Below are 25,155 nucleotides of genomic sequence, written 5' to 3' on the forward strand. Positions count from 1 at the left end.
TGCCACCTTCTCACCCCCCACTCCTCCTTGGGCTGACTCTCATCCTGACACAGCCCTCTCCACGCTCCACTCTGCTATATCTGATACTCTTGATATCCTTGCCCCTGTCAAGAGATTCCGCTTGAAGCTCAAAGCCAAGTGCAACTCCTAGTTCGACTCTGACCTCGTCACCCTTAAATGCAAGTGTAGGGTGGCCGACAGGAAATGGCATGCTTCATGTACATCCACTGACAAGCTGGCCTGCTGCCTGCTGCAAAGGCAATACCGCTCTCTGTCCTAACCAAGAAGAGAGCGCCTATCCAAGCCCACGTCTCTGCGGCATCTAACAACTCTGCTGAACTCTTTAAAATCTGCAAGGAACTGGCCAATCCTGCCGCAGTCTCTACCTCTCCTGTTCCCTCCCAGGCCCTCTGTACGGCACTGGCTTCTCATTTCATCTCTAAAACATAGGACATCCTGTCCTCTCTCTCCTCCTATACCCTCCTTCCCCCACCCCCTGCTCTTCCCCAGGCCTTTCTTTAGCCTCCTCTCCTCCCTCCTTCGCTGCCTTTCCGATGTTCTCCGCTGACGAGGTTTCTAGACAAGTCTGATCTATGTAAGTCTTGTCAAAACAGGCTCACCCCTGTTCTTCCAAAACCATAAAGGACCACATTGACTTCCTGGCTCCTTCCCTGGCTGATTTCTGCAATCACTCTTTCGGCACTGGAGTCTTCCCATCCGCCCTGAAGCACTCCCTTGTGCACCCCCTTCTTAAGAAACCCTCTGCCGACCCCTCCTACTTGGCTAACTATCACCCCATCTCCATCACTCCCTTCCTGGGCAAGCTCCTGGAGAAACTGGCCATCTCCCAGCTTAATCTCCGCACTGAATCTGTTGGCTGTCTTCATGACCCTCAGTCTGGCTTCAGACCTGCCAGAAGCATGGAAACTGCTCTCCTGAACATCCGTGAAGACCTGCTTTCCAACCTTGACTTTAACACCCCTTGCGTCCTCATCCTGCTTGATCTCTCTTCTGCCTTTGATACTGTCAACCATGCCATCCTGCTCAACCGACTCTGTGATAACCTGGGTATCACTGGTCAGGCTCTGGCATGGCTGACTTCTTTCCTCTCAAACCGACCCTCCCAGGTTCAACTTGAGTCCTTCCTCTCTTCTATCTTTTTCTCTACTTGTGGTGTCCCCCAGGGGTCTAACCTCTCTCCCTGGCTGTTCAACCAATACCTGGCACTCCTGGCCCACCGCATAGCTGCTCTCTGCCCCAACTTTCAGTGCTACATGGATGACACTCAGCTCATCTTCAGGCTACCCTTGGCCTCCTCCTCTACTTCCCTCATCTCTGACTGTCTGTCTGCTATCCAGGAGTGGTGTGCCGCCAATGACCTCTGCCTTAATGCCAGTAAGACTGAGATTCTCCTCATCGGCACACCCGCTCCCTCCTTTCCTGTAGCTCTCTGGCCGGCCTCTCTTGGCCCCCTTCCCGCTCCCACCTGCAATGCTAAAAATCTCGGGGTCATCTTTGACTCTACACTCTCCTTCTCTCCTCACATCTCTGACATCTCTAAGAAGTCGCACTACCAGATGCACCTCCTCAGAGGTATTCTTCCTTTCCTTTCCTTCTCCTTCCTTTCCGCTCCTTCCCTCAGAAGCTCACTGTCTCCAGAGCTCTGGTTCTTTCCAGGCTGGACTATTGCAACAGCCTCTAAATCTGCCTGCTTCTACTCTCCGCCCTCTGCAACTTATCCAGAACTTGGCCTCAAGCCCAGGGATCGTATCTCTCCAGCATTGAAATCTCTGCACTGGCTCCCAATGCCAGCCAGGATTAAGTTCAAAACCCTCTGCATCTTCCACAAGGCCTTCTGGGGCCTGGAGCCTCAATACCTTCAACACTGTTTTCCTAAATACCTTCCTTCTCGAGTTCTTCGCTCATCTGCCTGCAATTCCCTCAGGGTCAGTCGCTTCTCCAGGCAACAAGTTGGTGGTAGATCTCTCTCTTCGGCTGGGGCCTCCCTCTGGAACAGCCCCCCTGCCTCCCTGAAACTTGAGGAGAATCATCTTCGTTCCGTAAGCACCTCAAAACCTTTCTCTTTGCGTCTGCTTTTTCACCTTCTCTCCCTTGCTGATTTCCTGCCTGACACTGAAACTGCACTGGTTACCTAGCCACCCTCTGATCTCGGGCCCAGGTCCACTCCCCCGCCAGTCGCACTCCTGCACTGCCTTCCTGGCAACCCCTGCACTTGGTGACTGTTTTCAATATCCCTACGGTTCCACTTCCAGCACTTGACACCGGTCGTCTGCACTTACCCTTTCACTTGCCACCTGCTGGCCATACTTTTACTTATTGTATATTATTGTCTCATCCCATGTACAGCACTGTCCTCTCACCCTTCCCCCTCACTTCTCCTCCTTCCCCTTCCCATGCACTTGCGCGATCTGAATAACAACTGGCCTAGTAGGATCGTTGTCTGTCTTCCCCCTGTTCCCCCTCCCTTGCCTCGTCACACCTTGAACCACTTGTGTATAGGCACGTTATAAATGCCATATCATATCAAACAGCTTTGTAGGATCTGTGCTCGCACTTCATCCTCTCATTGTCCAGCATGCACATAAATGCCAATTGACGGAGGCTCCCATGAAATGCGGCAAGCGTTTCGCTCACTGTTTTGCATCTCAGAGTATTAACTTTTCATAGTGTACATTGACCATGGGGCTAAAGTACTCATTAAGTGCAGCTGTGGCTGCAGCATATGAGGCATCACCCGGGAGTAGAGTCTTGAATATCTTGCAAACTGCAAGGCCAGCTGAATATAGTAGTGTTGATTTCTTGGCGTGGTCGATCAGCTCTCCAGTGGAATCAAAGTACATGTATAGGACAGCGTTCCTGAGATGTCAAACTCTACAAGAGGTGCCAATGAACCCTGTTGCCTTGGGAGTCTTCCCCTTCATGTGCCCCTTCCACTATGCCAGCCATAACCAGCTGTGTTTGTTCTTGTACTCCACTTGTGATGCCCCTCTGTGTGGATTATTCAATGGGAGCCTCTCAACGTCCTGGTCTCAGCTTGACCCAGCCCACTGTTGTGGCCTTACTTGTACACGGGCAACCTAACTGTCAGTCCTGTTGTGTTTTTTTTCTTTTGAGGCACATCAGCACTATGGACATAGCCGCAATCTCCCGGTGGTGGCACTTATACTGTTGTTTGGTACGCATCCTCATCCCCTAAAACGAGGAAAATTTTGCTTTTTTGATGTGTAAAACACGGATGTCTGCCTCTTTGAAATCCTAATAAAAGGTTTATTTTGCATAATGGAGGTTGGCACTAAAGAGGGCTTTGACATAACAAAGCCAAGCTATGTTAAAAGCCATAGCTGGACTTCACCGGCCCACAGGTCCATCCCCAAGTCTGTTTCTTTGATGTTTTATCTTTTATTATTGGGCTTTGGCAGAAACGTTTGAATTGAAGAGTGCTAATGGCCCCTTTCCCTGACAAGTCACATCACAGCTCCCTGGGAAGGAGCCATAAGCATTCCAAGGGTCCTCATTCTGCCTATTATCCACAGTAAATGGCTGCACTGCATAAGCCTGAAACAGTGTAATGCATGCACACTTGCACATTTTATTCAATTCTGTGAGGTGAAGACAAGTTGGGCAATACACAAAGATGTCTGGTTGTCTTGTGCAGGTAAGACATCTTCAAGCATCAGAGCGTTGTACATTTTTGCGGACTCCTTGATTTCGGGAATACAGGGTGTTTAAAATGAATGTCGAAAACAAGAAAAGGGGGTGTTTTAAAAAAAAAGAAGACGAGTATTGGTACAACTTTAAACTGAGAATTCCACCACCAGGTGCAACCTTCAGTTCACGTGCCACACCCACCAGGGATGGGTGTCAGACACATGTGCCTGGTTCTCTCTGACTTCTCACCTCTTGTATGCTGCTCTCACTGAGGCGTGCTATCCAGGATAGGTCCGCCTTGCAGCGTCTGTTCTGTGGGTCCTTGCTTGCCGGCGCTGTAACTGCCCAGGGGATCGTCCTCGTTGACAATGTTATGGGACGCTGCGCAGCAAAAGGAAGACACCGAGGGCCTGATTTAAAGGTCTGTCTAAAAATAGAAATGTGTTATTCCAAGCCAGAACAACACATTTCTTAACTGCACCATATTCTGACAGGGAAAGAAGTGGTGCAGGGACATGAATGCCTCGGCTTCCGCATGAGCTCAATTACGGCTTGACTACAGCCCTAGCAACCATCAGGAATGCAGGGCAGCCACATGGAGGGCCTTCTCCTCCCATCAGCACTGGTCTAGCACGTCAATAGGAGTTAAACTACACTCCCCTGCACTCTTTTCCCATTTATAAACATTACATTTCTTAGAATGCAGCACCACTTTTCTAGTTTAATGAAAGTTTAAGAAGAGATTCTTAAATTAGAAAAGTGGCGGGCTTTAAAGAAATGCTCGCAATGCCACTGGAGCACACGTTTTCCTCACAACCTGTGATTTTAACAGCTTCCGCTGCTCGAAAGCAGGACATCTGCACTCCAATATTCCCACCCCCCTCAGAATGATGGTGCTGGAAACTGGAGCGGAGAATGTTGTATTTCTGCACTCTAGGAATCGCCCTAGGAATCGCCAACCTACCGGAGGCAAGGGACTAGCAACTCTTGAAGAGCCAGGGTTTATCCACCCCAGCGTGAAGAAGGCTTCTGCCCATCTAGCAGTTATTTCCTGTACTGAAGCAAATTTGCAAGAAGGACATAGCCAAGCGGAATCGTACCAGTACTGTGACCTCATAAAGTTGCCTGGTACGATAACAGCGCCTTTGCGCATTAATAAAATGCAGACCCCCATTACTGCGACTAAAGGAAGCTGGGGTTGCGGGGGTGTCCCCAGCTCCTCTTAGTCGTGGCAATGGGGTTTGCTGGCGGTGTCGTCCCCCGCTTCCATTAAATGGAGAGCGGGGGAGGACACGAAAGTGTAAAAAAAAAGGACCCTTCCGAGCCAGCGCCGACCCACATAAGTGGGTGGGAACAGACGCTGCAGGCATCTAATCACTGCACCGCGGCGTAATTGTCATCAACACTTTCGTCGGCGGAATTATGGGCGGCGCAGTGATCACATAGATCCTAGCCAAGCTGAGGAAGCCCACTGCCAAAAGGTAACTAGAGCCGTCACATATCCCCGTAAATGTAGCAGACGACCCTACAATGCCAAGAGACGACTACTGGCGTACACATTTGTAAGCCGCACAGAAAAGCTCATCGAGAATATATTAGTGTTTCTAGTCACAAGAAACATTTTTCACAGGCTGTGGACCCCAGCAAGCCTGAATAATCAACTTCAACTATTGAAAGGAAGGCTGAGCATTTGTCAGTCATAACCAGTGGTCGAAGTGTACGAAATGTAGTAGTGGACCTATGTTCCCTACTGGCTTGCCCCCGCTCCCCACAAACCTCTCGGCACTCCCCCTGCCCCCGAACAATCCAAAACCCCAAACACATGCACCTACCGTTTAAGGGAACGTTCAGTGCAGTGCACTGAAGTTCAAGGTTCAACTTCCTACACTTTTATTTTAAAACTGAACCATTCGCGAAATGGTGTCTTTTAAAAATAAAAGTATAGGAACAGTAAAATGTAATTTAAAAAAGTAGAGGAGTAGCTCTCCCGACCATTCCCGCCTACTTCGATCACTGGTCATAACACATGATCAACAGTCCCGCTAGTTACATGTGACGTATATACGGCCATTGCTGATGATAATGTATACCGGTGGGTCCATTTATGCTACTAGACGAAAATAAGGATAGATGTTTATACTTTCATAATAGGCAGCTCAAACTCCCAATGGACACATGAGTTAATATGGACATTAAGAACAGCACTAAGTCCTATCAAAGTGCTCAGGCTGAATATTCGGCCGGCCCTATTACACAGGACAGGATGAAATGTGCATGCCTACTTTTCATTCAAACCTCTTATTATGATAATAATAATCGTAATAGTAATAACGATAAAAATACATCATAATAATAATTTGATAATAAATAAAATAAATACAAATAAATACATAATCTAAATAATGAACACTTAAGATACAAATAATAACTCAAAATAATATCAATCACATATTAATAATACAGAATAGAATTATCTGGATAAGGGATTCAAGACGGGCAAGATGGTTTCAACAGTTTTCTAAAAGTCAAGGCATTAAAAGCATTTGTTGAATCTGCTGACAAAATGTCAAAAACATTCTTGAATTCCTTATATCTTTCATTATGGAGACCTAAGTTACAGAGCTCTGAGTATTCATCGATCACACTGAAAAGTAGCCGGTCCCTGCCTAAACGTAGACATTCAATTATATTTTCCACAAAAGTAATTCACAAGCATCGTGGCAAGAAACCTCCATCATTGTTTTTTTTCTCCAAAAAGCAGAAGACCTTATACAATTGTGCAGATTACAGGCCAACCGGTCACATAAATTTGGGATATTGAGACCTTTTCAAATATCTTGCCATAATCCTGGGGTTAGTACCTTTGGATCGGAGTGATTTTATCCAAAACGGTAGTGTCTGTAATCAGAAAGTTTTATGTGGCTTACCATGGTGTAGAACTGGAAACGCTTCTTGCTGGACTTTCTGCGCTTTGCATCGCGGAATATTCGCGCATTCTAAAGAATAGAAACAATGTAAGAAGTCAGGCTTGGGTCTAGAGGTCAAGCGGAGCTCATTGGGACACGTGCCAGTCTACTCTATCGTGAAAAGGACCTATCACATTTCCAAATGGGCAGCCACACACATCCATCAGCAGGTGCTGTTCTCTAGGATGAGCTGCTCATCTAAATCACAAGCCACTTGTCTTCACCAGCCAGTCCAGTAAATCACAAGCCACTCGTCTTCACCAGCCACTCCAGTAAATCACAAGCCACTAGCACGAGACAGACTCGTCTTCACCAGCCAGACCAGTAAATCACAAGCCACTCGTCTTCACCAGCCAGTCCAGTAAATCACAAGCCACTCGTCTTCACCAGCCAGCCCAGTAAATCACAAGCTACTAGCACGAGACAGATGTCTCCATCACCATTCCCTTGTCAACTAAGTCATGTGAAGCAATGGAAGGAACACCTCCACATAAGCAGCCCTCTTGGCTTCATTCTTCTTAACTAGCTCGTTTAAGAAATGCATGAGAGTCTGCTCTCCAAAAATCAAGACGCAACCTAGGCCAACACATCTTGATGGTTTGGGCGCTGATGGATCTAAACAGGTGACATTTATGCAGAAATCCTTAAGCAACTGAAGCAAAAATAATATTGCTCAAAACATGTCAATGCAGAACTGCTGCTTCTGTAATTTTTAGACACATTTTTGAGTAAATGTCAGGTCCTCTTGGTGTTCTAGGGAAAGTGGAATAGGCGACGTCATAAGTGTTCGATTCTGAAAGAGTGAGGTGCGAGAATCGGGTTTTGGCTGTTCTTTCCTTGAATTATCCTTCGATCAGCAGGATAGGCCTATTCCTACACAAGATGGAGAATGCGGAGCAAAAGGCTGATTATCTCAACATGACTGACCAAGTGATGTAAAACTTTCCTGAGAATCCTAAACTGGCATTCAGTGTCTGTATTACCTGGAAGCAGTCAAGAGAAGTAATTTGGGAAGTCTGGATTCTTGAAAGTTACCTCAGTTCAGAATAATCAGCATGAGAGGGGTTCTGGAGGGTAACGGTAGGGCACAGCGTTATTTCAGGAAGTGGCACCTCCTGAAAATGTGGGTCTGCAGTGTACTTCAAGGGGTAGATCTCCTTCATAAAACGTTGCGGTCATACACGCATTCATAGACAGTGCAAGCTAAGGCAGTCATTCTTGACTCTTTGGCAGACAATCTGTGGGGTCTTCGCCTTAGCTGAGTAATTCGGGAGGCTCTACGCGTCGCCCTTTGCTCACATCATGAAGATAGCACACCTTTAGGAGGAGACGTTAGGAACACCCTGAGAGTGCGACACTACTGACAACTGAGAGCAGTGCCATTTCCTATCAGAAAGGTAGGAGACTCACAGCAGAAGAGGCATGCAATGCTCATGTATGGGGAAGCTGAATTTTCAGTGTCTCCACATTGTAAACAGTAGCATGTGCAACTGCTGGACTATCTCATGGCTGTTTCATGAGTCATTTTGAAACAAAAGTGTTCAAAGTACAGTTTGGAGGACCACTTGTTAGTAAAGAAAATCTAGGTTTTAAGGAAAAAGTTAACTCATGATAACTCTTGTGGGGGCTGGACTCTGAACGGAAAAAGGAAAATAGTTGAATGAACACTACCAAGCACCCTAGTGTTCAGTTAGTGAGGGAACCCATTCCTTCACAAATATATGGATAGAAGATGTGAGGAATCCAAGGATATCGGCCCTTCTCTTAAAAGAGGAGACCCTTCTCCTTCTCAGCAACACTTTCTGCTGTATAGTGATCCTTAGAAATACTCAATAAATACAACAAAAACATTCAGTAAACACAGAACATGGTCCTAAAGCTCCCATGCCTTATCTTCCTCTACCAAGTAAGAACTTACCAAAACCAATATGTATATAAGGTGTCCAGTCATTATCTCGAAAACAAAATGTCGAATTACAATAATGTCGAAGCAATAATGTCGAAAACATTTAATTTACATGTTTTTTTGGGGTTCCGGTGGTAAAAAAAGGGGTAAAACAAAAAAAAAAAATAAAAAAGGGGGTTGGGGGGAAACCCCCCCATTTCGAATAAAAATCAACAAAAAAAAAGAAATTCGACATTTTTGTTTTCGACTTTATTTTTTCGACATTATGACTTTCGACATATTTGTATTCGAGATTATGACTATAAACCGTATATAAAATAGAACCAGGTACATATGGTTCACATACTGAGACGAGGAAGCTCACTGCAGATGTAAGGAAGAGACAAGAGCGCTATTATGAGTGCTCTAGCCTTTTTCCCATAGTTAAAGACCCTTATGAAATTAAGAGCGACGAGGGACGTGAGCTGCAGAGAAGTAGTTGTCGCTGGAAAGGCAGTTTGAACTGGACACGCAGTGGAAGTAGATTAGAAAGAGGGAACTGATGGCAATGTGTGAGAGAGAGAATACCGGAGAAACAAGCAGAAAGATGCTGATGGAGCCGTGGTCAGGAAACGAAGCGGAAGACCAGTGGGGAAACACAAAGGACGTCCCCCCAACAGACTCCACTTGGGTGGAGGTACAGCAAACACGAGGGGAAACATCAGACCCCCCCCCATACTGCTGCTATACCAAAGTTGTATTGCTGCAAAGCAGATCACCCAGGAAAGCCGACAACCCCTGAGATCAGTTTGTCGCTGCTGAAAATGGCAGTTGCCCTGCCAGCAGCATTGAGTGTGTTCACCCAGATGGTGGGTACAACTGGAGACGCTGCCGGTACAGGACAGACTTCTGGAGCCTTGCAGCTCCCGAGACAATGGAGTCCCGGCAAAGCAAAGCAGCCAGCTCCGTGAAGCCGGTGAAGGGACACTGGCTTGGGGAGGAGAGCTCCGGAGAGCGGAGGACATGGCAACCAACATAGTGGCTGAAACAGACCCCAAGAATACAGTCTGTCTCAATTTACAGAGACCCGTAAATAAAAATATAAACACCATGCGACAGAGACAATAAGAAGAAACAAGCAACAAGGAAATTGCTTGTTGATTATTGAGGAGACATTTTGTTTCCTCGTTTTTTTCACGCAGTAGGAACAAAGAAAGGTTGTGCTTGTCAGGAGAGTGTACCAAGTCTGCCGTGGGCTAAAAGTAATAACAAGAAGGAGTGACGGATAAAACCCCTTTTCTTTTACTTGTGAACTGTGGAAATTTGGAGCAAACCAGAACAGTAATATACCCCTTTTTGCACATTGAAACAACGTAAACGTAAGAGAAGCCAAAGGAAGAATCATATCCCTTTGAAACTACCAAATTGGAAGAAACCTGAAGAGAGGAACTTTGTTTTGTTTTGGTGCCGTTGGAACTTTATCTGAGAACCTTGAAGAAAGGTGCGAGTGGCCAGCTAAGGAATCAACTCCTTTTCACTTTTTATTGAGTTTAGAGTGTGAGGGTAAGATTAGGTTTTGGACACAGGACAGAGAACCTTATTTTGGACATTCTGATACAGACACTAGTTCGTTTTGTTGAGGCAGGGAACCCCATTTTAGATTTAGGGAAATAAAGGAGTTTTTACAACCCCTTTTTGCTTTCAATAAAAGTATATATCAACCAACTCACCACGCCTGTGTTTGTCTCCGAATTTCTGCACCCTTCACCTTTACAAAGAGCACAGATCTTCAGGTTATAAAAATTGGAGTGACCGCTTATGCTTCCAAATAATTGGCGTGGGCTAATCATGCATGAGAGAAGGAGTAAAGGGGGTGGAAGGCAGCTGAAGGTAGGAATGTGTTAAGGGCTCGATCACGAGGGTGTTGCTTACCGGATACTGGTTGTGAAGATCCTTTCCCTTTCTTCTTGGGGGCACCAGGTGGAGAGTCGTCCAGGATGAACAGGGGTCAATGCAGGCCGGGAACCCAACCCCCTTCTGACCCAAACTGATATTGACTGGGGTAGTCGGGGACTGGTTCCCCCACACGATGGGCTGAGGAGCTTCCCGGCATTTATGTGGTGCGAAGGCAGTGACACCACAAGGGTCCCACTGAACCGGGAAGTACTGTGGTAATATAGTCTGACAGACAGACAAGAAAGCACAGCAAAGAATAGAAGTAGGAACCCAGCAGGAAAGAGAGAGAGAGCAGGCAGAGAGAAGGATGAAAAGAACCAACATGGTTGGAAAGGAAAGAAGCTGTGTAGCAGAAGGCAGAAACAGGACCAAATGGCTGGTAAAAGGGGCTAGAAGACAGGTCCCGACCATGGAGACACACAGGAGAGATCAGACCATGCGAGCGATAAAACGCACTGGAAAGGAGTGACAGCCAGCCTTATGTAGAGCCTGCATCTCCGGCAGCTGTGGTTGCCAGGAAACTGAGACGGCGCAGGCCGGGAGGTCAGTCACATGACCCAAGGTTAGAAGGGGTGCGTTGTGAAGTAAGCACGACACGGCCCTGACCCCAGAAACATCCAGCAGGTAAATGGGGGACTCACGGAGCACCCCTGTGGTTCCTCCCCGGTGCCTCTCGTGATGGCAGGGTGCGCATGGATCCCAAGAGCCGTGGCGCCTGCTCACGCCACCCAGGATACAGATGCCAAGATCTTGCAGGTAAGTGGTACAGGTGGCGTGTGCAGCGGTGAGCAAGCGTAACAGAATGAGAGAATGAGAGAACTCTATCAGGGAACACATCTTTTTTCTTCTTTCTTATTTCCTAAGGATCACTCCAGAGCATTGGACTACCTGATTCAATTGTTTTGCCCAAATCTGCTTTACTGTGTGCCAGTTCTCGCAGGTCCTATCGTGGTACATAGTACTGGGGGTGTTTCTCTGCTAGGAGATATTTTTAGGATGAAGTTGGGGAGGTGGAATTTCCCCTTTTAGGAGTTCAGGTTCTAGCTGGGAGTGAATTATACTAGCATTCTTACATTTCCTTTTAGGAGGTGTAGTCATCCCCAATCCAAATGACATGGGACCGGAGAATTGATTGGTTTATAAGATGAATGTGGTTAACATTCAAAACTGCCTTTCATCTAGGATTGCCAAGTGTGTAAGAACATCTGTACAATCACTACTATGTTCATTTTCAGTATCCCGTTGCTGCTTCTTTTTTATCAATAGTTCCTAGAGCATACTATGAACAAGAACAAGCAAACTGACATGCAGCTAAAAAGAGAACGTTCCCGCCAGGTTTTCTTGAACGTTTGAAGTTAGATTTCTTTTCCTGTAGTTTCTGTCTTCTTTTTTGCTGTTCTGGGGGATGAAACATGGTTTCTGTGGGAGCCACTGAGATGTGGCCCCTTCTGGCTCGATAGCTTCTGATGAAAGGCAGTCTGGTCAGTGAATATGGACCAATAATTCTTCAGATAGTCTCCTTCTATTTTGGAAAGGGACTTAGATATTTTCCTAATGTGAAATCAGGTTAAGGAAAACCTTTTACCAATCTGACTCTCACCAGCCATACACCTGCACCCTTCACCGTAGCTACTCCCCCCTTAAATTTCCAGTAAGAGAAGCACCTCCCCCCTGTGAATGACAACTGCTCTCCTACCTTTCTCATTGCACTGAGACAACCTGACAAGGAGGTTTAGTCATCCCCAATCCAAGATAGAGACAAGTTAACTGAGAACTGATTGGCAAAATGGAATGTGGTGGACATTCTAAACTGCCTTTCAACTAGGTTTTTGAGATAGCAGGTCCAGTTTTTGAGAGCTCCCATCTAGGGGCCTATTCTGCTCAGCATCTGGCCAACGAAAAGATAAAGAATTCACATTTCCAGTGAGGCTGAGATGAATTAGTAGATGAAGTAGTAAATCACTTTGTACAACAATTCCCTGGGCAGTTCCACAAGAGTCGGGTGCTGGAGAGGGGAGAGGGACCCAGGGAGCATCTTCGTCGTCTCAGTGGGGGCAGGATAAAGAGTATAAAGAAAGCAAAATGTGTTGAGACTTCCTTGAAGGAACTCCAAGTTTTGGTGAAAACTATAAGGAGCCTGCTGGGAGAAGGTAGTCATTCTCCTAACCCTACGAGGATCCTGTAGAACTGTTTGTTTGTTCGAAAAGCTTGGAACTTTAATGGAACTTTTACTTTGAGAAGACTTGGTATCTTTGAGACACTTTGCATCCAAGAGAAGGGAGTCATTCTCCTGGTTCATGATCAGAACCCAAACTTTATTATTGTTTATTGTAGTGATGGGGATAGCGTAGGAGTTTTTGGGCGGAGACGATTCCTTTTGATTTAGACTTTCGCGGACATCCTTACGAGCACCCGAGTTTCTTTAGTTTAGGTAGGGAAACCCCATTTGAGTTAAGGACAGATAGGTTTGTCTTTTGTTAAATAAAAGTCTATACCAATCACCATGACACCACTTGTTCAGTCTCTTCATTCCTTGTCGCCACAGGACTCAAGAGAGACTAGACTATAACCAGTTTTCTTCTTATCTCACCACCTGCTTCCCTTCTCTCACTGAACATATATTATCCAGTAGAAGACAATAAGTAGTTGAAAGTCTTTTTTTTGTTTTACCCATTTCCCCTTCCCCACCAGTGAAGTTCTGTGGGTATCTTGGAAGAAATACATAGGCAGCAGGCATTACTTCTACACGGGGTCTGTGAGGATTTGAAACTTCCCACAATTGAGTTTGTCTGGACCTAAGGGTGTTCCGAGTGTGTTATGTTACGTTATGTTATTTTGCATTTATATAGCGCCTTATATACCATTGGTATAGTCTGAAGGCGCTGGTAGGTTGAACGCCTTTGGGAACCGAAGATCAGGTCAGTAGAGAGAGTCAAAGGTGCATGTGAGCACCGGGTATGTGTGCAGCTGGTGCGGTATTCGTGTAATAGCTGCTTCTTAGCAGTAGGTGTGGTGGTTGAGAGATCAGGAGTATGTGTTCGTTCTGGCAGGATTCATCCAGACAAAATGTGGCTGCGTTAGGCCTGAGGAGAACGCCTGGCTGGGGGGGGTGTAACCAGCAGTGCTTACTTAGAGTGATGGGGAGTGAGCGGCGGATGTTGGTATGAGAACAGTTATACGAATGGTGTCATAGTATCTCTGTGTTCTAGTTGAGTGGTGGTGTAAAGAAGAGAGTAAGCGTGGTGGTGTTATATGATGGTTATATGCTCTTTCAAACGTTCCCTGCATTCCAAACCATACTATGTACGTCACGCAATTCTATGCGCTCTAGTCCATTCCATGCACTCTTATTAATTCCATGCACCGCAGTCTGCTCCACACACTCCGGTCTGCTCGACGCACTCATGCACTCCAGTCCGCTCCGTGCGCTCCAGTCCACCCCACACACTCTAGACTGCTCCATGCATGCACTCTTGTCTGCCCCGCGTATGCATTCCTGTCTGCCCCACGCATGCACTCCTGTCTGCTTCATGCATGCATTCATGTCAGCCTCATGCATGCATTCCTGTCGGCCTCATGCATGTACTCCTGTCCGCCACTCGCACTCCTGTCCGCCACTCAGACTCCTGTCCGCCATTCGCACTCAAAACCGCTCTATTTACTCCAATCCGTTTCGCGTATTCTAAGTTGTTTTATGTACTCCATCCACATATTTCATCCGTACCATTCTGTGTATTCTAAGTTGTTTTATACGGCACCCGTTCTATCCGCATATGTCAGCCGTTCCATCAACGTACGTCACCCGTTCCATCCAAGTCCGGCATGCGTTCCATCCATGTATGTGATCAATTCCATTCACATATATCATTTGTTCTATCAATATAGAATCCATCTACACACTTCCATCTACACCGTCCGCTCTATGCATTCAGAAGCTCTACGTACTTATTCATTCTACGCACTCACCATACTGCATGCACTCTGCACTCACTCGTTCTACATACTCATCGGCTCTACGCAACTCGTCCGCTCTACGCAGCATGACTGTTCCTTCTAGGCATTCGTTCACTCTGCTCTTGGCACTCATTTGCTCTAGGCACTCGTTCGTTTTATGCCTTCACACGCACTATGCATTCACCTGTTTTTCTCACTAATCCGCTCTACGCACTCGTCCCCTCTACGCACTCTTCCCTCTATGCACTCCTCACCTCTACGCACTCCTCCCCTCTACACACTCCTCCTCTCTACGCACTCATCCCCTCTACGCACTCATCCCCTCTACCCACTCATCCCCTCTATGCACTCATCCCCTCTAATCACTCATCCCTTCTACGCACACATCCCCTTTACGCATTCGTCCCCTCCACGCGCTCGTCCCCTCTACGCGCTCGTCCCCTCTATAAACTCCTCCGGTCCCCGCACTCGTCTGCTCCCCGCACACATCCGCTCCCCGTATGCGTCCGCTCCCAGCACTCGTCCGCTCGCCTCATTCATCCGCTTGCCTCACTCATCCGCTCCCCGTACTCATCTGCTCCCTGCACTCATCCGTTCTATGTACTCAATATGCGCTCATCAGCCCTATAAAGTCATTCGCTAATACGCAGTAATCCTGTTCTACATATTTATCAGCTCTCTACACTCATCTGCTCTGTACACTCATCCGCTCTGTACATTCATCCGCTCTGTATACTCATCCGCTCTGTACACTTATCTGCTCTGTACACTCATCCGCTCTGTCACTCATCCGTTCTATACACTCATCCGCTTCATACACTCATTCGCCAAGTCTGTACATTCATCTGCTCCAGCGATCCACACACTCTCCGCACTTCCGTACTCATCTGCTATCCACACTCATCCGCTCTACTTACTCATCCGCTCTACATACTCATCCGCTCTACATACTCATCTGCTCTACATACTCGTCCGCTCTACCCACTCATCAGGTTTACGTTCATCCGTTCTGTACATTCATCTGTCCTACGTACTCATGCGTTCTACTCGCTTCTCTGTATGTACACACTCATCCACTTTACACGCTCGTCCGCTCTACACACGCAACCGCTCTGCACACTCATCCGCTTGATATGTTCATCCATTCTATACACTCATCCGATCTACATACTCATTCGATTTACATACTCATTCGATCAATATAGTCATCTGTTCTTCCACTCATGCATTCTTCCACTCAGCGCATTCATCTGTTCCACAAGCTTCATCCATTCTAACTATTTCATCTACGCCATTCACTTAGTTCGCTCCTCATACATTATGTCCATTTCTGCAGTTTAAATCTCTTTACTGCTTCCCTATGATTTATTCATTACTCGTTTAATTCTGTTTGTCCTTCTAGTTTATATTTGGGGTTATTGGCTGTCAATTTCTCGCATCAGGTAGTTTGTTGGATTGGTGTCAAAGCGATGCAGTTAGTCTGTTTGGGTTAGTTTTGGTACCGGTTGCTTTTAGGGGAAGAGCCTGGTTTTCAGCAGTTTGCGGAAAGACATTAAATCCTCAGTTAGGCGGATGTGGGGTGGGAGCGAGTTCCACAGGATGGGGGCCAATGCTGAGAATGATGATCCACCGAACCTGGCTGAGTTTGTTTTAGGTATGACTAGGAGGCCGGCTGAGCTTGATCTTAGGGTGCGTGGAGGGTGATAGGGTTTTAGCTTGTCTTGAAGATATTGAGGTCCGGTTTTATGCAGTGCTCGATGGGTGATGCATAAGGTTTTGAAAGTCACCCTTCGGGCTACTGGAAGCCAGTGAGGCATCTTAAGGGCTGGGGAGATGTGGTCTCTTGGGCCGAGTGCAACTAGCATTTTGGCTGCCGCGTTTTGAGCCCTTTGGAGTTTATTCAGGCGGTACGCGTGGACTCCGAGGTATAGGGGGTTTTCGTAGTCCAGTCTTGATATAACGATTGATTGGACCGCAGAGAGTCTGTTGGGAAAGGAGAGATATGGAAAGATGCGCCTAAGGGTTTTAAGGTGGTAGTGGCAGGACTTTGAGACGTTGTTGACTTGGCGCGAGAGTGTTAGGTCAGAGTCAAGGGTGCATCCAAGATTTTTCACTGAGTTGCAGGGGCTTGGTGAGTTGCCCATGGTGGGTGGCCAGGGTAGTGGGTGCGGAAGAAGTTTGGAGTTGCCACATACCATGATTTCCGTTTTGGAGGGGTTTAACAGGAGGTGGCTTTGGGTCATCCAGAGTTCTATGTCGAGGAGGCAGGAGGCCAGGTCAGGTCGGGAGTTGGGTTTTGAGTTCATTAGTTTTAGAATTAGTTGAGTGTCGTCAGTGTAGTTGTAACACAGGATGTTGTGTGAAAGAATTATTGGTGGGAGGGTGATCAGGTAGAGATTGAATAAGAGGGCGGATAGGCATGCTCCTTGTGGGACTCCCGTGTCGACTGGTCGGGCTTAGGAGGTATAGGTGGAGAGTATCGTTATTTGGTACCTATCTATGAGGAATGAGGCTATCCATTTAAGAGCGGTTCCACTAATTCCTAGGGAGTGGAGGCGGTCTAGGAGAATTGAGTGATTGATTGTGTCAAAGGCGGCAGATAGGTCAAGAAGGATTAGAGCGGCGCATCCCGCGGCGTCTGCTGTCATTTTAAGGTCATCCCAGATTGAGGTTAGGGTGGTTTCAGTTCCGTGACGGGCTCTGAAACCTGATTGTGCGGGGTCTAGGAGATTGTTGGCTTCGACAAAGGCATTTAGTTGGGAGTAGGCGGTTCGGTCAATGAGTTTGGCAAGGAATCTGGTGTTTGAGATGGGGTGGTAGTTTTTGGGCTCAAGAGGGTCAAGAGAAGGTTTTTTAATTAGCGGGTTGACATGAACCGTTTTGAATGCATCCAGAAAGATACCAGAGGAAAGGGAGGCATTTATGATGGATCATGCGTGTTCTCCTGCACAGGTGGAAGCGAAAATCTCTTTGAGGGTTGTGGCCGGGCAAGTGTCCAGCGGAGAGCCAGATGGTTTGCGGGCAGATTGGAGTTTGAGAAATTGCTCTGGTGATATTGCACTAAAGGATTCGAACGTTGGTTGCGTAGTGGTCGCAGCTGGTGGGCTGGCCGATATGGGGGGAGTATTGCTTGGTGGATGTAAGAGAGCCAGTTTGGTGGCTAGAGTTTTTGTTCTTTTGAGAGCCGTTTTGTAAAAGTGGAGGGAGAGTGAGTCGCACAGTGATTGTGAGGGGGTCGGGACGGTCGTGGTGCAAGCCGGTTTGGTGAATTCAGAGATGATTTTGTGGAGTTCTTTGCTTGGGTTTTTGCAGTTTAGGATTCGGGAGTTGTAGTGGGCTTTTTTTGCTTTCCGGATTTCGTCCTTGTACTTATAGAGGGGTCGGGTCAAGGTGGCCCTGCTCTCCTTGGTTTTGTCTTTCTGCCATTTGCGTTCTAGGTATTTATATAGTTGTTTAGTGGTCTTCAACTCAGGAGTGAACCATTTGGGGAAGAGGCCACGGCGGATTGATGGTTTGCAAGGGGGTGTGAGCCGCGTCAGAGATGCGTTGAGCCATGAGTCAAAGGCGTCAGCGGTTAGTTGTTTATTGAGTTGGCAGGTAGGTGGTGGAGACTGGAGGAGCATGTCGGCTAGGTCCGGGACGATAATTTGTTTATTCCAGCATTTGCGTAGATTCAGAGGTTCAGATTCGAGTACGGGAAGGGGGTCAGGTAGCGAATGGCGAACGAGAGAATGAAGTGATCGGACCAGATGATAGGGGTGGGGAGGATTAAATGAATCCGGGTGTTGGAGCTAAAGATGGCATCAAGAGTTTGTCCTTTATAGTGAGTCGGGCCCTTTATGTGGGGTTGGAGGTTAATTGCGTCTAAACCGTCAACAGAGTGTGTCATAGGGTTGGTGGGGATGTCGAGCCATACGTTGAAGTCTCCAAGAAGGGTGAGGTTGGGATGGTTTAGTTGAAGGGTGGCAATCGAGTCACAGAGGTTGTTTGCGAATTGTCTATTGTAGCCAGGGGGCCTGTAGATTAATAGGCAGCTGTGTGAGAGTGACGGGGAGAGGGATAGTTTAACAAGGAGAGATTCGCAGGAAGGAATGGAAGGTTGGTTGTCGATGATTGAGGCATGGAAGAGAGACTTGAAGACGAATGCTACTCCCCCTCCTCTGGGGGGACGGTTCAGTGGGATGAGAGAGTAGGCAGGGGGGAAGGCTTCATTAGCGATTGGGGTGAAGTCGTCAGAGAACCAAGTTTCGGTGATGAAAACCAGGTCTGGTTTGTCGGAGGCGAGGAGGTCAAAGATGCAGTGCCTGTTTTTTGCTACAGATCGGGCATTAAATAGGAGGCAGTTCACATCGGCAGGCGAGGTTGGTCCGGAGCTGGAGCGGAAGGGGGTGGTGGTGGAGAGACTGGAAGCTGGAGAGGGTGAGGGCTAGGGTGGGTGATGATCGATGGGAATAGTGGGCGAGCAGAAGTATTGGCGGGCCTCTGGCGGGATTGGGTTGCTGCGTGTGTTAGGATGATCCGGTCTGGCTCAGCGGATTTGAAGGGGGGTGTGGGCGGTTAGGAGTTTCAGTTGCAGTTGATGAGAAATCGAGGGAGAGGGGTTTCAGGGAGGGTGAAGCCACGGGGGAAGGAGGTGAGTGGGGGAATGAGGTGGTGGGTCGAGACAGGGGAGGCGAAGAGTGCTGAGCGATTGAGGGGGACCAGATACGTTTCCTCTTTAGTTTCTTTGTTGCGATTGGAGTGTGAGAGAGGGTACGGGGGTCAGAGGGGGAGAGGGATGCGGCTTCGGTTCTTGCTAGGGCTAGGCGTGCAGATTTTAGGGAGGGGAAAGGGTGTGGTCAGGGGGGCAGGTGGCAGGGGTTTGAGGGCAAGGCGGGGGGGATGATTGCAGGGTGGGGTGTGCCAGGTATGATAGTGAGGGGAGCGGGCATGGTTAACGTTGGCTGGTCGGTGGTGGGGTTCAGGGGAGGAATGGTTTTAGGGTGGTTGGATCGCCATCGAGCCTCTCTGGCTTGGTGTTTGGAGAGGGGAATGGTAGGGAGTGCGAAGGGGGGTGGGGTGATTTGGGAAGGAGGGGACGGGAGGGCAGGCTGATCGGGGAGTGGGGGCGGTCCACAGTGGTCGTTTCCAACAAACTTTGGTGGACTGTGTGCACTCATGCTTGGTACAAGCTTTTAGGTGGATTTAGGAGGGCTTTTTAATTGTAGATCTAAATTTATTGGGGGCAGCCTTTTGACGCACTTCCAAGTTCAATTTGCACAGAGATGATACTAGACTATTAGGTGCACTTCTAGATGCAATTGTACACAGAGATGATATTAGGCTATTAGGTGCACTTCTAGATTCAATTGTACACAGAGATGATATTAGGCTATTAGGTACTATTATGTACACTTCTAAGTTCAACTGTACACAAAGATGATAATAGGTCTACCTCTAGATTCAATTTTTGTATTGAGCGGATATTAGATTATTAAGCACAGTTCTAGATTCTACATTACACAGATATACTATTAGGCATACTAATGGTGTCGTGTACACTTCTAAATTGAACTAAGCGCAGAGAGACTATTCTGGACACTAGTCAGTTCAATTAGGGCACGCTAATAGGCGCACTTCTCTCAATTCAACTCTATACAGGGAGGGCATTAGGCATGAATCTAAATCAACTTTGCACAGAGAGGTTACTATGGAGATTAGTCGGTTCAACCGGCACGGTATTAGACTATTAGGATATTGGGCACACTTCATAATTCAACATTCACAGAAAGTCTATTGGGCACACTTCTTAAATTCAACTTTCACACAGAGGCTATTGAGCACACTTCTAAATTCAACTTTCCACAGAGAGGCTATTGGGCACACTTCTAGATTCAACTTTCGCAGAGATGCTATTGGGTACACTTCTAAATTCAACTTCTGAATGTACTTCTAAATTAAACTTTCAATGAGCGGCTATTGGGCACTCTTCAAATTCAACTTTCCACAGAGAGGCTATTGGGCACACTTCTAGATTCAACTTTCGCAGAGATGCTATTGGGTACACTTCTAAATTCGACTGTACTTCTAAATTAAACTTTCAATGAGCAGCTATTGGGCACTCTTCAAATTCAACTTTCACAGAGAGGCTATTGGGAACACTTCTGTGGGAGAAGGTTTAGAGTGTTGCACACATGGAGGCTGATGGGGGTCTCTGAGCCAGCATTAGTTCCTGAGGAATCTCATCTTGAATGACAGCTAAGCAGACAGTAATCAGTGAAAACATCTAGAAACTATAAAGCAACCGACTATTGCACCCATTGTGGTACTGTCCAGCAGTTGTAAAGATCATCATGAAGTAAGACATGGACAACAGATCCACATTTCTAAAATACAAATTATTTATTTTTATGCTATGGTGGGATTTCCCTACCTAAAGAAGCAAAGGATAGTCTGTCTTTAAGTTCAACTGAAAAGTCTGTCTTCCGTCTGTGTCCAAAACATACTTGCCCTCACAACTAAAGATACACATACAATGTGTAGGCATGTCAGCAACTAAAGCAACAGTGCTCAAAATACAGTTCTGAGCTTCTTCCAGCTCTTGGCTTGCGTTTCATCTCCCCATCCCCAAGTCAAAACAGTTCCACAAAAAGACCTCGGGGTTCCCTTCCCCAAGTTCAACACAGTTCTAAAATAAGGCTTCAGGATTCCTTTCAACAAGTTCAATACAATTCACAAAGTCTCTGGGTTCCCTTCCCCAAGAAGACAGCTCTTCTAGCTTCAAAAACACGGTCAGTTCAATTATCTTCTCTTGACTCTAAACCAACTTTGTAACCTTTCAGGCTTTTCAACAGTTCACATATTTTGCTCCTTTCTGTAATCACTTCAACACTTGTTAGTCACAACAGCTTTAGTATCTTGACTTTCCTTGGTTCACTCCAAGCAGGGGTTACTCGGTTAAGGTGCAGTTGTCGGACCACATGGTTCACCCATTACAAGTCACGCAACCGATAATCCTTGGCACTTTGTTATATTCAGCGTTTCTCAATGGACTTCCTCACCAAAACAGTCTTTCTCTCTACACATGTGTTATTAGTCCACTTTCAGTTGTATACCTCTCCTTGGCAGTCTCTTGACTCTGCCACAATGTGACTTTCACACAGTTCACTTTGTGGTGTTTATTCCTTGTCTCCACCTTGCTTTCCAACTATCCAATAGTGCTTTTCAGTTGCTTCTTATAATTTTCTTTTCACCTGCTTCACAAGCCTTCATTACTGGCTTTCACTTGGCTCATACTTTCACATTGTCCATCAATGCTTATTACTGATTTTCACTGTGTTCATACGTGCACATTACTTTGTTTTCACGCATGCAGTATTTTCCATGTACTTTGCATATCTTTCCTTTAGTTCAGTATTCAATAACTTATACAGTACACTACAGATTGTTCTGTATTCAATAATCGTCTATTTGGTCTCCAGACCCATTCATTACACAAGCAGCATCTTCCTCTGCCCATGTGAAGCCCCTGGAGTGCCCCTGCTTGAGTGTTCCCTCTATTTCACTCACCGGTCTGTGCCCGTGCTCCCGGATGCCTTCGCTTTCTACACCGGCTTCCTCTCGCTTCACCTTCACTTGCGGGAGCTCCGGCGAGCAGCGCTCGCCCCGTCCGAAACCTGCTGCTGCAGTCTGCAACATCCTGGTTTTCTGTGTCCCACAGCTCCGGCTGAGGAGACACAGTGCAGGGATCTACAGGACTCGCAACCTTGTCCTGGCCCGTTCTGGGCTCGGCGGCCTTCTTGCTCTTCTTCAGTGCTCGGCGTCCTTTTCACCGGCCCCTCTCCAGTCTGCTCCACGTCAGTTTGCCGTGTCCACGTTCCCAGGTGGGTTTCTCCTTTTTCCTCGCCTCTCTCTTCTTTTATGCACCTGTAGTATATCAGTTGGCTGCAGGTGAAAGTCCTTTGCCGGACCATAGAAAAAGAAGCTTTGAACACACCTTATTACTGCTCCAAAACAAATGATGCTGAATCACAATGTGTTTACTGAGTATTAAGTTTAATATGGTGGCACTTGAAGGTGACACGTGTTTCGGCGTTATAAGTAATAAGGTGTGTTAAAAGCTTCTTTTTCCAAGTCTAACAAACGGAGTAGGTGAACTCAAAGTCTCCGTTCTCTGACACACCAATGCGACAGCGCAATCTTACAATTAAAAAGGTTGTGAAGGACACTAAGTGATATCATCCAAAAAGTTCCCACAGTAATTTCCTTTGCCTGACCACAGTTAGCCTCATTAGTGGGACTTTCCTGACCATTGTAGTAATGCTTTGCAGTCCTCGTCCTCATTGCAGTACCAAAGTCGTGCGCCCCAATGGAAGTCTGCATTACTCCTAGCTGCTTCTTCCTTGTCTTAGTCTTAAAGGAATATGAATGTGGGACAGTTGGTGTGTGTGAAAGGGGCAGACTGATAATAACCTACAAAGGCAGTGGGAGGGTAGGGTGCATTCTGACAAGGGAAAGGGGGATACCATGTCTCACCTGTAGACATCCTCTCTGCGCTCTCCAAGGTCCCTCCACCCAGGTGATCCCCAGGGTCAGGATCCAAAAGCAATGGCCTTCCCCAGGCCACCTGAGAAGAGGATCCATGGGGAGCAGATGGGAGGATGCTCTCAGGTTTATCACACAGCGTAACATTCAAAATAAATCTCACAGGATCTGCTGCTAACCCCAAAGATCCTCAGTGGGTGTCCTACCTGCAACTGCCTCTTTAAACAATTGCACTAATGATTCTTAGAGAAAGGGGAATGGGATAAAAAAAACAGAACTCGCTACATCCAATTCTTCATATCACAATGAACCTTTTTACAGGAATCAAAGTCAGAGTCAAAACTAAAATCTTCTAGTGTCTTCAAATGCATCTGATGAAAGGTAGTTAAAGAATGCCTTTTCTCCAGGATTACAAACTGCCTCACGCCCTGTAACCAATCTATACCCAGGCTTTTCCACTGCATCTTGAATTGGGTTATTACTCCATGTCTGATTGGTAGTATGGGCTACAGAAAATCATCCTCCCTACACACTAGAAGGAAGACATGGTATCAAACAGTGAAGACATACACAAGTGATCACAGTTCAAGGGTGTTTATTAAACTTCAGATGGGTTGGTGGAACACCTATCTAAACCTAAATCTAAGGATGGGCGCAAGATACGATCATCAAATAATAATACCACAGTCCTAGTGGAGTCTCTGTTAAAATAAAAGGGTCTATACTAATAAACCTATTTCCAATCGTTTCTTCTAAATATAAAAGGGTGTGGGACAATGGTGTATGCAACAGTAAAGTGTTCAAGAAATAATATGTCAGGACGGTTGAGCAGTTGGTTTCTCTTCCCCACGTTTTCAGCACAGGCCAAGTTGGCATGTCCTGGCTTTGCGCACACTCTGGCTTCTTGGCAACGAGGTAACAGTTCAAAACATAGCCATAAGGGCATTCTGCCAAATTCTATCTCAATGACCGTCTCTTATTGCAGAGGGCCTGATGTAACAAACAGAACACAAAGGTTCCTTTCCTTTGTCAGGGTTCTCAGATTCACAAGTTCACAACTGGTCTCCATCATTCGGGCTCAGACCACGGATCGCGCTAGTTCGGGTTCAGACCCCTTTTCCACAATGTTCATAATTGGTCTCCCTCATTCAGGCTCGGATCCTCTTGATATGATCTCCCTCGTTCAGGTTTGGATTTTATAATCTTGATATTGGAATCTAAGACTTTCAAATGTGCAATGGGTTTTGCTTAAATCATCGCAGGACCACTTCAATTCACTTCACACAATCTTCTACAATCAAATCAATCTTCTACTTTCATTTCTCTTGGCGGGATACCTTACAGAGACCTTCGATTGAGCACATTCATGGTGCCGTATCCTTCTGTCAACGGTATCGTATCGTGCCTTCTCAAGTTCAAACATTCATCAGCAGTCTAGCTTTACTTGCGCTTTCATCCCACGCGTTTAACAGTATTGTATTCCATCACACTTTATACATTGTTGCTGCTTGCAACCTTGACTACAACACAGACTGATCTTGTATCGGTCTCCCTAACTCATCGGCTGTGTTGATCTCTCTGGCACTTATTTGTTCTTGAAGCTAAGGATGATACCACAGCGGCTGCTGCTGCTCTTCCCCGCCTTGGTCAGTTACGCGGGAGGGCCCTCAGTATTTTTGACACACAATGCAGGATTCTTCAATCTGGTTTCCTGGCCTTACGCTTTCTACCTCGAAGGTTTCTTGAAAGTAACAGCGTCTTGCGGGAAAGGTCAAGGGTAATTTCCTTCTTACGAAACCCTACTTCGTTTGGCGTCTTCCTCGCTCGTTCAGCTGCCTACTCGAAACTGATGTTCCTTCGTGAGCTTTGCCTCGCTCAGAGTTTGCTCTCGTGCTCCGCCCTTTATCCGTGTGGGGAAGTTTAATGGAAGCCAGGTTTGAGTGATTGGCAGTAATTGCCGGACCTCACCTGACCATAGTAGCGGGCATATCAGACACACTGCTCGGGTGTGAGTCTGTTTTTTCCCAGAGCGGGCTGTCAGTGAGAAAGTATTGGAGAAGGGTCCACGTATCCTACCTGGTAGGATGGGGTGAAGGTGTTACAGGGGAAGGGATACAGTTTCTTGCCATTAGGTCTGCCACCCCCACTTCCCGAAGACCACTCACCCAGGTGATCCTACCGCACTGGTCCACCCCTAGAGTC

The 25,155-nt window shown here is 46.8% G+C and overlaps 1 protein-coding gene across 2 annotated transcripts in view; it reads right to left on the minus strand.

Annotated features, from left to right (window-relative positions):
* LOC138567616 (chloride channel protein ClC-Kb-like) overlaps nucleotides 1-25,155 on the minus strand; it is a 422,777-nt gene that overhangs the window by 66,565 nt on the left and 331,057 nt on the right. For both annotated transcript variants that reach the window (XM_069646042.1, XM_069646032.1), the window contains exon 19: nucleotides 6,597-6,665. In XM_069646042.1, the coding sequence (XP_069502143.1) occupies nucleotides 6,597-6,665 (69 nt within the window). The remainder of the gene's footprint in view (nucleotides 1-6,596; nucleotides 6,666-25,155) is intronic.

The sequence above is a fragment of the Ambystoma mexicanum genome, chromosome 1p, assembly GCF_040938575.1.
Source record: "Ambystoma mexicanum isolate Mex_15411 chromosome 1p, UKY_AmexF1_1, whole genome shotgun sequence".
NCBI classification, from domain to species: Eukaryota; Metazoa; Chordata; class Amphibia; order Caudata; family Ambystomatidae; genus Ambystoma; species Ambystoma mexicanum.